Raw genomic sequence first — 17,227 nt, 5'->3', positions numbered from 1 at the left:
CAGGTGATTGTCCTTTATTCTGCAGAGCGAAAGACTGAAGCAGCCTCAACAATGACTTGTAGTGTTGTGTATTCTTGACACATCAAGAATTTAGAATTAGAATTTTATAAGGTCATTGTGTATTGCTGTCTGTGTGGAAGGGAGTCAATGATTTAGAATTAGAATTTTATGAAGTCATTGTGTATTGCTGTCTGTCTAAACCACTGGCACCAAAAGTGAGTACACCCCTAAGTGAAAATGTCCAAATTGGGCCCAATTAGCCATTTTCCCTCCCCAGTGTCATGTGACTTGTTAGTGTTACAAGGTTTCAGGTGTGAATGGGGAGCAGGTGTGTTAAATTTGGTGTCATCGCTCTCACACTCCCTCATACTGGTCACTGGAAGTTCAACATTACACCTCATGGCAAAGAACTCTCTGAGGATCTGAAAAAAAGAATTGTTGCTCTACATAAAGATGGCCTAGGCTATAAGAAGATTGCCAAGACCCTGACACTGAGCTGCAGCACGGTGGCCAAGACCATACAGCGGTTTAACAGGACAGGATCCACTCAGAACAGGCCTCGCCATGGTCGACCAAAGAAGTTTAGTGCACGTGCTCAGCGTCATATCCAGAGGTTGTCTTTGGGAAATAGACGTATGAGTGCTGCCAGCATTGCTGCAGAGGTTGAAGGGGTGGGGGGTCAGCCTGTCAGTGCTCAGACCATACGCCGCACACTGCATCAAATTGGTCTGCATGGCTGTCATCCCAGAAGGAAGCCTCTTCTAAAGATGATGCACAAGAAATCCCGCAAACAGTTTGCTGGAAACAAGTAGACTAAGGACATGGATTACTGGAACCATGTCCTGTGGTCTGATGAGACCAAGATAAACTTATTTGGTTCAGATGGTGTCAAGCGTGTGTGGCGGCAACCAGGTGAGGAGTACAAAGACGAGTGTGTCTTGCCTACAGTTAAGCATGGTGGTGGGAGTGTCATGGTCTGGGGCTGCATGAGTGCTGCCGGCACTGGGGAGTTACAGTTCATTGAGGGAACCATGAACGCCAACATGTACTGTGACATACTGAAGCAGAGCATGATCCCCTCCCTTCAGAGACTGGGCCGCAGGGCAGTATTCCAGCATGATGACGACCCCAAACACACCTCCAAGACGACCACTGCCTTGCTAAAGAAGCTGAGGGTGAAGGTGATGGACTGGCCAAGCATGTCTCCAGACCTAAACCCTATTGAGCATCTGTGGGGCATCCTCAAACGGAAGATGGAGGAGCACAAGGTCTCTAACATCCACCAGCTCCGTGATGTCGTCATGGAGGAGTGGAAGAGGACTCCAGTGGCAACCTGTGAAGCTCTGGTGAACTCCATGCCCAAGAGGGTTAAGGCAGTGCTGGAAAATAATGGTGGCCACACAAAATATTGACACTTTGGGCCCAATGTGGACATTTTCACTTAGGGGTGTACTCACTTTTGTTGCCAGCGGTTTAGACATTAATGGCTGTGTGTTGAGTTATTTTGAGGGGACAGCAAATGTACACTGTTACACAAGCTGTACACTCACTACTTTACATTGTAGCAAAGTGTCATTTCTTCAGTGTTGTCACATGAAAAGATATAATCAAATATTTACAAAAATGTGAGGGGTGTACTCACTTTTGTGAGATACTGTATACACACACACACACACACACACACACACACATATATATACATACATCTTCTAGAGACCCCTAAAACAAAGCCTGTTTGAACTGTCTCAAACCGCTTCTTATCGGTACACAGAAGTGTGTAATGCTCTGCATTTCATATATATATAGTAGTGGTTCAGCACAAGCACCTCAGAGCGCTCTCATTATTCTATCCTGCTTTATTCTATCCTGTATTAACCATCTTTCTGTAATAAACCTTTTTACCTTCAGAGGACGAGTCTGCGAGTGTTGTCTAATTTCCACGACAGCCTTTAGGCTATCCACGGTGGTGTCTATGTTTCTGGTGTGTTTTTGAACCGTTAGCTGTTTCATTATTGACATGTTGCATTTAGTTAGTTGACTTTGGAGAGACCAACAAGGTGGTTTTGCCTTTCTGTTTTAACGAGCTGTTGAACTCTGGTTAAATGTCTCCCTACTTGCAGCCTGAAATAATGGCTTTTACAAGTCTCACACACAGTGCTGTAGACTGTAGCTCTGGTGACGTTAAGGCTCTGCATTATGTGAGCTGCTTTCAGGAAATCCTTCTTCGCTTCACATCTTCCAGATATCTTCCAAGCTTCATATTTATACTGCAGAGAGCACAACAGTCTTCCTGGGGACTAAGAACAAATATAGAAAAGAATTGTTTTTGTCAAGCATGTTTGCATTTATTTGCAATTATTCCTTTGTGGTGTCAATAACTGTAGAACATATAGACCTATTTTTTTTAGAGAGAAAAAATATTCAAAAAATAGTAAAACTGATTCTTTGTTAGAACAGAGATAAATACTTTCTCTTATTCGAATTGGGTATGTGTGTAATGTTTATTTTATATACATTGATTTTTTTTTGTGTGTGTGTGTGTGTGTGTGTGACGGGTGCTAATAATTTCAAAGGGGACTGTAGATCCCTGCTGTATTATTTGTAAATGCTTATATTAAAACTTGAGATGTTTTTGTAATTACAGTTAAAGTACAGAAATAACAGATTTCATTAATAACTGATTACACCAACAGAAAAACACACACATCTCTTATTTAAAAAAATATTACGATGACTTGAGATGTCTTCAGAGATTTGAAAAGCAGGAAGAACATTATAACAGGAAAACAAAGTGCAGTAGATAATACATATCCACAAGCAGTGCAATATGCTGTATATTATAATGCAATCAAACACGGTCAAAACAAAACAAAACGAGGACGTGGCTTTTAGCACTGGAGAGGTTGTAGTGAAAGACGTCCGAAGTAGAATCCATGCACCATACGAGATTTGCTTATGGAACAAATATGCGTGTTTGGGAGTGTTGTGCTTTAAGTTACTTTGCGTTGCCTTGTTTGACCAGTTTATATCTACAAAAATATGTTGTTGTTTTTTTTTATATTTAAAAAGTATCCTTTTTGGTTTTTTTATTTATAAAAAAAAAATACTGAAAAAGAGAAACAAAATCTGTAAAAAAATGTTATAACGATTAAGTAAGATCACTTCAGCTGATTCTAGTCAGATTGTAATTATTTTTGTTAAAAAAAAAATCGCAATATCTCAGAAAAGTGTACTGTGACTGAAACTGATCGATCACATTATGGATATTATATATCATTTTTTATATATATATATATATATATATATATATATATATATATATATATATATATATATAAAATGATATATATATATATATATATATGTGTGTGTGTGTGTGTGTGTGTTGTATATTTATATTATATATTTCTATATTTATATTATATATATATATATTTTATATATTTTACATATTTATATTTTATATATATAATTATATGTGTTCCTATTAATGTGGCCGGAGAGTGTAGATCAAGCATCTAATCAAAACATCTGGACATCCAGATGTTTGGTGATGCACAGTTAGGCTTGTTTTTCCCCGTTTATGTTCAAACGTATAGCCTTCTGCTTCCAGAGTACAACATGAGTATAGTGGTACTATATACTATGCTATTTTGATAATTTTGTACGTTAGTATTATAGTACACTGTTGTGCTGCGTCACTCGGCTCCCAGATCTTTTTTAATACGTTTATACAGCTGAAGCAGCGCATCAGCCCACAGCTCCCTCTGATGGTCCGTGCTGCTCTGTGCTAGTCGCTCAGCCGTGTACACCATAGTAAGCACGGTCCGCTCAAAGTCCTCCTTGCTCATGCGAGCCCGGCGCTGTTCCAGATTATGGCAGAGGCGGCGGATATCTGACAGCGTCCTCGGCAGGACGTCCTCACACACTACCTCCAGAGGCTGCAGCCTCCGGAGAGAAGCGAGTTCCTCGTCGGCCACGCGGAGCACGTTTTTCTCTGCTTCCACATACAGCCCAGACCACACCACCTGAGACACACACACAAGAAGACATCGGTTATGTAGAAGAACATAGAAGAAGATGGTACCGCTGAGTAATCCCATGTGTGCTGTACAGTAAAGCATGCGGAATGCACGGGGTTGCTATGCTACTGGTCTGGTGCGAATTATAGATCATGTCGTGGGTACTATGGCAAGTTCACGAGGGTCGAATGAAATCTAGCAGCAGGCCATACTTGAGTTTGACACACGTGGCTTAAATCATCCCTTTATAAGCATTCGTCTTTAAGCCTGAAATCAGTGTACGCTATATGTCCATATGTTTGTGGTGACCTGACCATAACACCCATATACACTTGTTGAACATCTCATTCCAGATTTATTCCCTCTATTTCCCATTATAAAGCGCTCCACTCTTCTGGGAAGGCTTTCCACTAGATTTTGGAGCGTTTCTGTGGGGATTTGTATCCATTCAGCCACATCAATGAGGTTGAACTCGGGCGCTGATGTTGGGATGTCGAGGAAGATCCAGTTCCAGTTCATCCCAAAGGTGTTCAGTTGGGTTGAGATCAGGGATCTGAAGAGTTCTTCCACTCCAACCTTAACACACCACGTCTTCATGGACCTCACTTTGTGCATGTTGTCGTGCTGGAACAAATTTGGACCTCTTAGTTCCAGTTTGTTGAAGAAGCACATATATGGATGTGATGGTCAGGCGTCCACGTACTTTTATTTACAGTACATTACTCAAAATAAATAAATAAATAAATGTTGCAGTTACAACAATCTGTCAGACTTAAGGTCAAGTCCAGAATAGTAGTAGGGGTTAATTCTGAATATTGATTGTTGAACTACATCCTGGCTTTCCATTTTTACATTTTTCTAGTATTAGAACAAATAATGAATAATTGAACAATCTTGCGGCATATTTCAGGGCTTGGTGTTAATATGTTAACCAGTGTAATATAACTTACTGTGTTTATGACTATTTTAGATTGCTTATTGATAGAACTACGGAGTAGAGCTATAACTATCAACCAATGGGTGGTTTTATTTTTTTTATTTTTAATTTTTTAAATTTTTCTTAAAAGAAAACTATACACCCAAGATGACCTGGACCAATGGCAGTCATCACATCCTATAAACCTGTACAAGTTTGTTTTCCGGCATCTGTTTACATCCGCTGTCTGTTTTCATGAAACACATAAACAGTACTGGATGCTGACAAGTCATTCTTTTGGTGCAGCCAGTAGTCTGCTAAAAGCGAGTTTGCCCATCGCTTCAACAATCTTTCACATGTTAACAACTTTCCTCAAAGTGAGTACGCGGATGTTGCGCGTAGAGCTTGTGTGTATGTGTATATATATCTATCTATATATATATAAAAGCTACGTAGTGATGTTTGTTAGCTCTGCAAACAACACTGCCGAGCCCTCGCAAAGGAAAACTGGAAAAGTACAAAATAGCAGTTGATCCAGCACATCCTATTTTCTTCCCACAATGAACTAGAAGTATCTTCGTTCATTGAGCGTTGCAGCAAGTGACTGGATTGCGCACAACTTAATGTAAAGTCTTTTTTTTTTTTTTTTGGTTACTGTCCAACACCCCATTCGCTATGCCAACAAGGCGGAATCCAGATACTTTTACTGTGAGCCAACCGGAATAAACTTCCGTAGCACACTCTTTGAACTGTTCGAAAGGCCAGCTTTATATAACCAGTCAAGCAGATACACTTTTTAGCGCTTGGTAAAAACTATGTAATGTTCTGCTTTGGATGAACTGCCTTCATAAAAACCGTGTGCAATGCTAGCTAACTACCATGCAGAGAATGAGCTACTAGTCCTACACTTTTGATGGAGAGAGTGCTGCATGAAGAGTACCTCATAGAGCAGGTTGGCGTCCTCCACTGATCTCTGAATTGAGGGGTTAAGCAGAGCTGGAGTTCCTCGCTTCGTTCTAAAGGCAGACGGGTACAGTACTGAGGAGGAGAAGATAAACCATAAGTCATTGCGTATTCATGGCACGACGTTTTCTTTCTTCTCTTTCGGCCGCGATATACACCTCAAATCCGAGATACCTCAGACCATCTGGAATGGCCGCAGGGAATATATAGCAGCGTGTGATTTGCGGCAACCAGGTTTTATGTCTCATCTGCTAGCAGGTCACACCATGCTTCTTGTGTTTCATGTATGAGTCCACTACAAAGATTTCAAAGCAAACAGGCATCTGTGTGGCAGGCTTCTGAGCTCCGTGTCTGCTACTCATCAAATGCACAGGCACTGATGTTCCCACAGCTTTAGACGCCAGAATGTACACCGTTATCTACATATCCCGAACGGTTTCCTACTACATATATAAGTGCACTACATAGTGCATAATATAACGGCTTCATCAACTCTTTGTGTCTTTATGTATTATTATTTTTATTATTATTATTATTATTATATTAGTTACACCACATATATCCTGTGATGCCGTCTTTAACAGGAAGATCGAAGGCAATGCTACGACACTGCTCGAGCTTGAATCGCAGATCAGTGAATGAAATAAAACTTAGAAATACTTCGTACGAGACAATTATGCTCGCTTTGAGCATTCTCACAGACACTAGCTTGTAAACAAATATTCCACACTCTTTACTTGAGATTCACCACTATGATTCATTTATGATCCCATTCTTCACTCCTCTTCATTGCAACAGTGATGAGGAGTCATGAAATAAAGGCCACTGACCCTGCAACTCTCATAAAAGTCATTTTCATGGCTGTTTGCACTTGCGCTTGTAAACTATAGAATTAATCATAAAATAAGCAAGCGAGACAACTTCATTTACAAGCCAAGACCTCACACTGAACTGATCAAGATTTCGCACCAAATTCCCACCCAGCAGTTAGATCTTTCCTATCATATGACACCAATCTAGGAAGGTGAAGGCTATCCCATTCTTCATCCAAGACACATGAAGCCAACCAACCACATCTTTTCAAACTGCTGCTTAAACTGTTGGAGGAAATCTTTCTCCACTGCCTTCCGCATGCTCCAGCTCACAGACGCACTTGATTGGCTAGTGTGATTGGCTAGTAAGCCTCTCCCCCCTCTAAGAGCACGGTCGGTTTTGCTTTTCTGTCGTCTGGATCCGAACCTGCGAACTACGTTTGTCTGTCGCGCCAATTGGAAGCCCCAAGACCTCAGCATTAAAAGATCCTGTCTGAGTAAAGATTGAATGGCTCTATAATAGTAATGGTGCCAGTAATGACTTCTGCCTCACATGAAAATGAGTATAAGTGTAAACCTTAGCATAATATATAACACCTGGAAATTATGGTTACTGACTCCTGGTCCTGTGTAAGTAGTTTTTAATTTGAGTTTTACAGCACAGTATGAACGATTACTGATATAAATATGAGCTCTTTGGCAAGAGCTGGAGATTGTCTTCACACAAAATGGCCTTTCAGAGCTTAATATCCAGCAAGCAAATCTGTGACTTACCATGGCTTTTAGCCAAATGTCACATTCAGGTCAGCTCATTAAAACGACTTGGAGTGCTCACACAATAAAGACGTGAAAACACCGACCCTGCAGACTGCATCCTGTGCTCTTGCAGTGAAATGGATTCAATTTTAAAAAACAGTGTACTGTATAATGTAAAGATATTTCATGCTGCATGCTTTGTTTTGTTTATTACTCATACAGATTGACCATTCCACAGAAATTAAGTGGTGTCCTCATCACCACGTGCTTCATTCTTCCTAAAAGCCATTCGCACGCACTGGAGATTCGATTGGCCCAGGACTCTGTGGATGTGTTTATGTGGCACTTTGGTGCGTTTATGGAAGCAGTTTGGATTCCAAAGAAGCAGCAAGACTTTTTTTTGTGAGCCTGGATCCAGATATTTCAAGGGAACAGATCAATTCAAGGGTCTGGTCATGAAAAAAAGAAAGAAGACAAAAACAAAGTAGCCGCCAAACTAGCAGCAGCAGACTAGCAGAAGCAGATCTGTTTTAACAGCTGATTAAAACCACTGATTTGTTTCATTTCAGAGTTTCACAATTACATCGCTGCATAAATATGACCCTAAAACATAGTCAGATTTTGACACAAGTCCTAAAAATGCAACCCCGATTCCAAAAAAAGCTGGGACGCTGTGTAGAATGTAAATAAATGTAAATTAAAACGGAATGCTTTGATCTGCAAATCTCATAAACCCATATGTTATTCACAATAGAACATGGAAAACATGTTAAACATGTTATTAAACTGAGGAAGTGTACCGTTTTAAGAAAAAAATGAGGTCATTTTAAATTTGATGGCCACGACACGTCTCAAAAAAGTAGGGACGGGGACAACATAAGGCTGGAAAAGTAAGTGTTACTAAAAAGGTTCATTGGCCACAGGTCGGTATGTGGTGTGAGCCGCTTGTGCAGCAATAAATGTAGATAAATGACTTGTGTGATTAGGGTCGTTGTGTTGCTGCATGACCTGCTTTCTCTTCAGATTCAGATCATGGACAGATGTCCTGACATTTTCCTTTAGAATTCGCTGCTATCATTCAGAATTCATTGTTCCATCAATGATGGCGAGTCGTCCTGGTCCAGATGCAGCAAAACAGGTCCAAATCCTGACTACCACCACCATGTTTCACAGATGGGATAAGGTTCTTATGCTGGAATGCAGTGTTTTCCTTTCTCCAAACACAACGCTTCACATTTAAACCAAAACTTCTATTTTGTTCTCCTCCATCCACAAAACATTTTTCTAATAAAATTCTGGCGTGTTCACGTGGTCTTTAGTAAACTGCAGATGTGCAGCAATGTTCTTTTTGGAGAGCGGTGACTTTCTCCTTGCAGCCCTGCCATGCACACCGTTGTCGTTCAGTGTTCTCCTGATGGTGGACTCATGAACATTAACATTAGACAAGAGAGAGGGCCTTTAGATGCTGAGAAGTTACCCTGGGTTCCTTTGTGACCTCATGGACTATTACACGTCTTGCTCTTGGAGAGATCTTTGTTGGTCTCCACTCCTGAGGAGGGGAACGATGGTCTTGAATTTCCTCCATTTCTACACAATCTGTCTGACTGTAGATTTGGACTCCACCAACTCTTTAGAGATGATTCTGTGGTCTTTTCCAGCCTGATGAGCATCAACAACTTTTTTCCTGAAGTCCTCAGAAATCTCTTTTATTCGTGTCATGATACACTTCCACAAACATGTGTTGTGAAGATCAGACTTTGATAGATCTTTGATCGTTCTCACTCACACCTGATTGTCATCCCATTGACTGAAAACACCGACCTCTAATTTCACCTTCAAATTAACTGCTAATTTCCCTCAATGAATAAATGACCAAGTATAACATTTTTGTGTCATTCGGTTCTATTTTGAGGACTTGTGTGGATATCTGATGATGTTTTAGGTCATATTTATGCAGATATATAGATATATTATATTAGATATATATTATCTATTATAGATAAATTCTACAGCACCACTGTAAATACCTATGAAACTGTTTCCTGTAGACATGCTCTGCTTTTAATGTGTTGGCTGGTCAGATAAAATAAAGTCCATGCTCATGCATGTGTATAATGGCACACAAATAGTTCAATCATATTAGTCACAACATGATGTTCTGTGTTAGTCTTATACTCATTAAATGTGTTTATCTGTATTTACCTCTCCTCCAGTGCAGTGCAGCAGAGATGTGCAGATGCCAGAGGACCACGGACAAAATCACGAGGGCCAAGGTGGTCTCCATGTTCTCGGTTGTCTCTAAATGTTCCTCTTACTATCACTAACATAGAGCATTAGGGCCTGAACCCAGACATGCAACACTATAATGCCTGCACATTACTCACTCACTCACTCTCTCTCTCTCTCTCTCACACACACACACATTAAACTGCTAACTCCATCCTCCTCCTCCTGGCTCAATCTCTCCTCCTCCTGGCTCAATCTCTCCTCCTCTCTGACAGAGGAACGAATGTTGTGTAGAGAGCAGACAGAGGATGATGTTCATCTGGAAGTTATCATGACATTGGCACAGTCTGCTTACTTTTCTAATTGACTGACAAGGCACATCACGACAATTAACTCCAGGTCTTTTTCCCGACTTCAGCCTTGTCACATGTACATTCATCCAAAGTGAAAGTCAAGTACACAAACAAAAAGATTCTTGCCCAATAATCTTCCAACACTGAAACCCGTGACCTACCCCACTGCCCCACCCCACTGCCCCACCCCACTGCCCCGTTAAAATAAAACGCAGTAAAGACCAAAATTTCAATGTTTCAAGTTTCCATTGTTGTTCTTTTTTTTTTTTTAATGATTTTACCATCAGCACATCAGTGGCTGCGGTAGCATTCCCCCCTCCACACACCTGCCAGATTCCATGCAACAAATATGATAAAAACATTAGTTCGGTTCCAGATAACTGTTACTATTTCCAGTAAATGTGAAGATGTGAACCAGCCTTGGCTTACAAAAGTCTAACTACAGACGAGAGTTTAGGAATTCAAAGTACTCTATTTTCATTGGCTTTCATTTCACAGTTAGAAGGAACTCAGAGTTCCACAGAAACAGGATGAACAATACACACACACACAAAACCAGTTGCAATAACTGAAAATACCTAAGCATACCCTTTGCACTCAAAGACATCCATAGGCAAATCAAGATTAAGAAAAACAACAACAATTTCATCTTGGATACTGTGATGTTTATTATCGTGTCCCCAGCCCAATATGGCACAATGTGGCAACAGAACGGTTTGAGGACTCTTAATTCAGAAATAATCATATGGCAGGTGGTGAATAAATGAATATTAAGAAAGGAGGTGGTGGTACAAACACGGGAATATAATTGGCCTCTAGCGCCAAGCACTTCAGACATGCCTTCAGTCAGAATGCAGCGTTCAGCCTCTTTCGCTTCAGGCTCTAACATTCTGCTCTTGGTGCTCAGTCAGAACAGATGTTGTAAAAATAATAAGCACTCCAGAAAGCCATATGGGCTGCAAGTGTTATTGGTCTTGTAGTTTGCAACACAACTAGGGACAAATGTCTTCTCTATTGGCTCCGAGACCAGTTTTCTACCCGATCGGTTCTGATATTTACCCAGAGGTGCCAGGCCAAGTTATTGACTCCCATTGATGCTGTCATGGAGTAAACAGATTCTAGCACAAAGGTCCGGAGTTTAATAAGTACAACAGTCAAGGTAAGAATATGTCATTTTTTGTGTTTTGTGCAGTGGTTTTCAGACCAGTTTTCATGGTCCCTCAACCAGTATATATCGTTGTTCTATGTTCTGTTGTAACTCAGGCCTTAATAAAAGGGTACAGTCAGACGAACTGATCTTGTTTTGGTAGCCTCATACTTACTAGGTTCTTATAACGAAGACAACATCGAGGCATGTCTAATGTTGTTTATTATACTGCATACATGATTTAAAGCAGACTTACCTAGAGACCAGAACTGCCTAGAGTTCCTGTCAGCATAGATTGGTCTGCAGAGCTTGTACTGCGCTCCCGTTTGGGACAATCAGTTGTTTATGAAATCGATGTTTAGCAGCAGGTAACTATTTGCACCCAGTGCTTTCTGTTAAGTCTATTTTATGCCAACAGGTGGCACTGGTAGACCACATTTCTGTCTTTTCCATGGCACCTCGCCACCCCAGCTCTGTTTGCCCTGGATCCATTTTTGAGCTCTGCAACAAATATAGAAGGAAAAAAAAAAAAACCCCTCTCTAATGAAACTATGCAAAGCACTTTCCATGTTGTGTGAATTTAAATGCAGGTGGGCCCCCTTGTAAAGGCCCTCCATGTAATTGCCTGGGTAAACCTCAGATATGTAAATGGTCTTAGATTGCTGGCTTTGTGTGTTTGAATAGCCCTAATTGCTACATCGTGAGGCTGCATATCAAAGCAGTGCTTTATCTGCTTTTAAAAGGAATGAAAGGCAGAAAGACGGTAAACAGTGTCTAGCCTTCTAACTCTACCTGCAGAAAGGGCTTCAGTCCGTGACCCTGAAGTCAGAACTAGTCTACAGCTCTCTGTTTCTATAACGCACGATCTATTTCTGAACCACAAGCTACGATTTCTGTACCCAGTATGGCACAAAGTAAAAAGTCCCTCTACTGCAGTGCCAGTCTCGGCTGAAGCAGTCTGTAATGGAGATTACTCACTGCTTGTAGCATTGAGAACTCAGCACGGTTAACTGCAGACTATTAGAGACCAGGGCTGTTACCAGGATCAAACATTAACTAACGTCTACAGTGTGAAGAATCACTGGGAATTATGTAGTGCACAAATTTCCCGTGCCTGTTTCCCACCACACTGCCGTTCCCTTCTTCTTTAACCTGGAACACAAACTCAATTATATTATTTACCCATTTCCTGTTTGCATATTTTGCATCCCTCTAGTTCTTCTATTAACATATAATTATTTAATGTGTTCAAAAGTATAAACACATCAGCATCTGGAACATCTGCTAAGCTAAAAGCAACATACAGTGAAGGAAATAAATATTCAGACACTTTGGTTTTTATTATTGCTTGTTGGCAATCACAGCTTTAAGACATATATGGTAAAAAAGTAATACGCTTTGTGCATAATCGTGGTCCAACTTTGGCCCATTAAACAAATCGTGGATTCCCTAATGTTACGAGGACTTCCGTCTGCTGGACCTCAAAAACGTCCATGCATTTTCAATGGGATTCAAGTTTACAGACACCTGGATGCTACAGACACAGTTGAAACTTTATCAACTCATGTGGATTTCAGGGCAGGATGATTGAGGCTTGAACATTTGCTACGGTCACTCATAGACCATTGGCAATGCACAAGGTGCGCCTCACCGTCTGTGGAAATACTGCTGGCTATTCAGCTCCTTCCTGAGGAGAGAAGCGAGCGGCAGTGTTACTGTGGCACAGAAAGAAACGGTCAAAAGGTTGATAAGTCGGTTGGAAGAGTGAGTACTTTTACTGCATTGGAGTTAGAACGGAGAGAACAGGAGCTGGCGGTGGGCATGGTCCAAATGCAAAACCCGTTAGTGGCAATACAACAGCACGATGAAGGACAGAGCTTAGTGGAGCTAAGTAACCTATAACCCACCTCACATACAGAGACAGACCCTGATGAGTTTTCAGTGGCTGCATCACATTCTATAAGCTTGAGGCCCACATTAGCAGAGAGTACTGATAGCCCGCCACTTGAGGATCTCAGGGGAATGCAGGATTGTGACTCAGCATCAGTTACAAATGCATCGTAGGTTGATTTTCCACTCAAAAGAGCTGATCAAATTCCTAAACCAACGAATGTTATAGTTACAGAGATATACAGTTTGAGCCCAAGCAAGGGCTATCCTACAATGTACAAACCGTGTTAAAGAGCCACACTCAATAGCTCGTCAAAGCTGTGACCTGAGTGAAAGATAAGCATACTGGCTGCAATGGCTCTGACATTAGTGTCTCTGCTACAGGCTACAGATAATACATATAACTGCTTGTAACAGCAGGTGCAAACGGAGGCACACTGCACCACCTGCCTCTAGTACCTGGCAGGTCTCTGGAGAACAAGCAGGTTCAGTTTCATGGTTTGCTCAAATGTGCAGCCTGATCATTAGGCCCAACGTTGCTATTGCACATACTGAAATGCTGGTGTAACAATTTCGGCAGCACAGCACATATGGGACTGTTATATAACAGTGTTGGGAGTAGCTACAGTGGCAACAAGATTACACTGAGATTACAATTAAGTGGCCCTTACTTGAGTAGAGTGGAAGCAGCTGAAGTATTTTCAAAATAATGATGAAATAATTCTTTTCACCAATTAGCAGCGTGGTGAGATGCAACGCTTTTCACACGACCACTTAAATGATTGTATCCATTACGAATCAAGCTCAGTAATGCGAATTTAGCGGAGAACATGCATAGGTGCATGTCGACCTTAGTGCAGCTTTTGATACTATAGATCATACTATTCTCCTTGATAGATTAGAAAATGTTGTTGGCATTAAGGGAACAGTCCTCTCCTGGCTCAGGTCTTATCTGACCGATCGTTATCAGTTCGTAGATGTAAATGAAGACTTCACCACGCATACTGAGGTTACCTTTGGAGTTCCACAGGGTTCTGTTTTAGGCCCACTGCTTTTTACTTTATATATGCTACCTCTGGGTCAAATTATTCGTAAACATGGAATTAGCTTCCACTGTTATGCTGATGATACACAGCTGTATGTTTCAGCGAAGCCAGAGGACAGACAGAAGCTTAGTAAAGTTGAGGATTGTGTAAAGGACATTAGACGTTGGATGTTAACTACCTTCCTTTTATTTAATTCTGATAAAACAGAAATACTTTTATTAGGCCCACGTGTAGCTATAAGTAATCTTTCTGATCACATGGTTACTCTGGATGTTCTTTCTGTTTCATCATGTGCAGCAGTTAAAGACCTTGGAGTGATTATTGACTCCAGCCTATCATTTGATGCTCATGTAGATAATATTACTAGGATAGCCTTCTTTCATCTCAGAAATATTTCTAAGATAAGAAACATATTGTCACTACATGATGCAGAAATACTAGTTTTAATAATAATAATAATGCATTTAATAATGCATTCGTCACCTCTAGATTAGATTACTGTAATGCCTTACTGTCTGGATGTTCCAGTAGGAATATAAATAAGCTCCAGTTAGTCCAGAATGCAGCTGCTAGAGTCCTAACTAGAACCAGAAGATACGACCACATCACCCCGATCTTATCCACACTGCATTGGCTCCCAGTGAAATCCCGCATTAATTATAAAATACTTTTATTAGCCTATAAAGCACTAAACGGTCTCGCGCCACAATATCTAAGCGACCTTTTGGTTTTCTATGATCTGCCACGCCTACTTAGATCAAAATATGCAGGCTATTTGACGGTACCTCGAATAGTGAAGGCTACAGCAGGGGGAAGAGCTTTCTCTTATAGAACCCCACAGTTATGGAACAGTCTTCCTATTAGTGTTCGAGACTCAGACACAGTCTCAGTGTTTAAGTCTAGGCTTAAAACGTATTTGTTTACTCAAGCCTACCCTGACTAGACTTTCTATTATACTAATTCCCAGTCATAATAATCTTTTCTCTCCCTCTCTCCTTCTGTCGAGCCACACACGATTTTATGGAGATACTAGAGATCCTGATCCTTTCTGCCTCTGGATGGAGCTCAAATCTTCTCCAATACCAGACTGCTGGGACTACGGCTGCTCCTAAGGCCAAACAGACTTCATATAAGTCAATAATGAACTTTTTCACATTATCTGTTGTTACCCAGATGAGGACGGGTTCCCTTCTGAGGTCCCTTGTCCCTTCCTCTCAAGGTTTCTTCCTCTTAACATCTTAGGGAGTTTTTCCTCGCCACCGTCGCCACTCAGTGGCTTGCTCAGTTGGGATAAATTCACACCTTTAATATCTATATACCGTGTTGATATTTCTGTAAAGCTGCATTGAGACAATGTCTATTGTAAAAAGCGCTACACAAATACAATTGAATTGAATGTGGCTCAACTTTCACGGAGAATAACATGTTCTCTCGACTGGATCCACTGCAGTCTGGGCCAAATTACAGAGGAATCTCCACTGTGAAACACCACCAGCCCAAATGGCCGTAGACTTTAATTACTGTATGTTATACAGTAATAACTTGGACACATCTGCTCATAGAAGTGTTTTCTTCATTTTCTAATCATTTTGAAACAGTATTCTGGATGGAAGCTTTTCACACTCTCAAGCAGCTTCATGAGAGATCCACTCTGGCTTTTCATCAAGTTTACAAATAGGTTGAGTTCTAAATTTAGTCAATTAAATTATAGGGAATTAATGCAGTCCAAACCAGTGTGCACCACACCAAAACCAAAGGGTTAATGGGAGACTTTAATAAGATGCTTAAAATAAAGTTGATAATTGATGATGTAGGGAATTGTAGGGATGAATGGGTTAAAGCTCTACTATTTGTGACCGGTGACATGTCACAGGCCTATATTGTGTATAATCCTTTGAAATATTTTTATTATGTAAGTAGGCATTGGATGTTATTAAAAGGAAGCTAGGAGGATTGTCCGATACCGAGTAAAAATGAAGTTCGGTACATCCTGGACCTGCGAACAAAACTCCACACACTGGGTCACTTATCGCAGGAGAATTTACTTCAGGCCCCGAAAGTCCACAGTGGCTCTATGATAAACACTCCCAACTGAGACAATTTGCACTGGGAGATCAGGCCCTCGTAGTACTCCGCACCTCTAGCTCAGAATTATGGTGGCAAAGACCCTTTGACATGAAATGATCAGCAGAAATACAGGACAGATTTAACATCTCAGACTCCTGAAACTGTGGAGAGAAGAGATGGTGGTGGCAAAGAGACATGAGTTGGGAGGTGAGTACTCAAAAACTTCCAATCCCAGACTGATCCCAGTTGGAGACCATATCCTATAGTTCCAGAGAGCAGAGGTTACCAAAGTGAAGACAATTTTACAGACATCCTCTGCCTTGGTACACTGAAAAAATAGAAAGCCACATAAAAACTGCCCTTGGAATAGTTCTGAACCGCAAGCCGTATTGTACACAAAAAAAATGGTTCAAGACAAACTGGGGTAAATGCTAGAGAATGGTCTAATAAGCCACTTTTCCCTTGTACGGTACGACCCGACTCGACTCGTCTCTGATCGCTCTACTCTTCTGACCTTGCTTTTCCACTAGTACCACTTCAACGTGGGTGCCATCTTCCACTCGCCTTCATGCAGGAATAATGTATTATCGAAGCCCTGTACAAATACACGGTCACATGGAACCTCGACCGAGGTGGTGCTAAAAAACGTACCAGGTACTATCCACAGTGGAAAACCCGCAAAAAGCGAGCAGAATCAAGTCGAGCCAGTAGAAAAACACCAATAGAGGAGTCACACAGTGACAGCCCCATTGTGCTTGTATCCAAGGTAGACGGGGCAGTATGATTCTGCGTGGACTTTTATAAGGTCAATGCTAGATGTGGTTCATTTTTATTTAACCCTGGAGTTTACCAAGTCCTACTGGCAGATTCCTTTATCACCAAAGTCCAAGGCTTTCTCCATCCTGTTCAGCTTATTCCACTTTGTCTCTGTTCCTAAAGGGTTTTTTGTTGTTGTTTTTTTTTTTTTACAGTACCGACTACATTTCAATAGCTAATGGATCGTGCTAATTTACATAACATAATAATCTA

At 40.9% G+C, this 17,227-nt stretch overlaps 2 protein-coding genes across 3 annotated transcripts in view; one reads left to right on the top strand and one right to left on the bottom strand.

The window, feature by feature from the left end:
• Positions 1–3,369: 3,369 nt before the first annotated feature.
• LOC128618676 (protein FAM180A) lies at positions 3,370–10,199 on the bottom strand. 2 transcript variants are annotated; one of them, XM_053642418.1, is made up of 3 exons: positions 9,672–10,190; positions 5,879–5,976; positions 3,370–4,028 (listed from the first exon to the last, which is right to left on the bottom strand). In XM_053642418.1, the coding sequence occupies exons 1-3, from the start codon at positions 9,751–9,753 to the stop codon at positions 3,699–3,701; spliced, it is 510 nt and encodes a 169-aa protein (XP_053498393.1). In that variant the 5' UTR covers positions 9,754–10,190; the 3' UTR covers positions 3,370–3,698. The 2 variants fall into 2 exon arrangements, with proteins under 2 accessions (XP_053498393.1, XP_053498392.1); XM_053642417.1 differs by lacking the exon at positions 3,370–4,028 and adding an exon at positions 4,180–4,646 and having other exon boundaries at positions 9,672–10,199.
• A 929-nt stretch (positions 10,200–11,128) lies between these two features.
• The window catches only part of chrm2a (cholinergic receptor, muscarinic 2a), a 207,159-nt gene continuing 201,060 nt past the window's right edge, over positions 11,129–17,227 (top strand). The window contains exon 1 of the mRNA XM_053641682.1: positions 11,129–11,207. The gene's annotated coding sequence lies outside the window, so the exon portion shown is untranslated. The remainder of the gene's footprint in view (positions 11,208–17,227) is intronic.

This window comes from Ictalurus furcatus, chromosome 14, assembly GCF_023375685.1.
Source record: "Ictalurus furcatus strain D&B chromosome 14, Billie_1.0, whole genome shotgun sequence".
Taxonomy (NCBI): Eukaryota; Metazoa; Chordata; class Actinopteri; order Siluriformes; family Ictaluridae; genus Ictalurus; species Ictalurus furcatus.
This window is presented reverse-complemented; position numbering and strand designations above follow the sequence as displayed.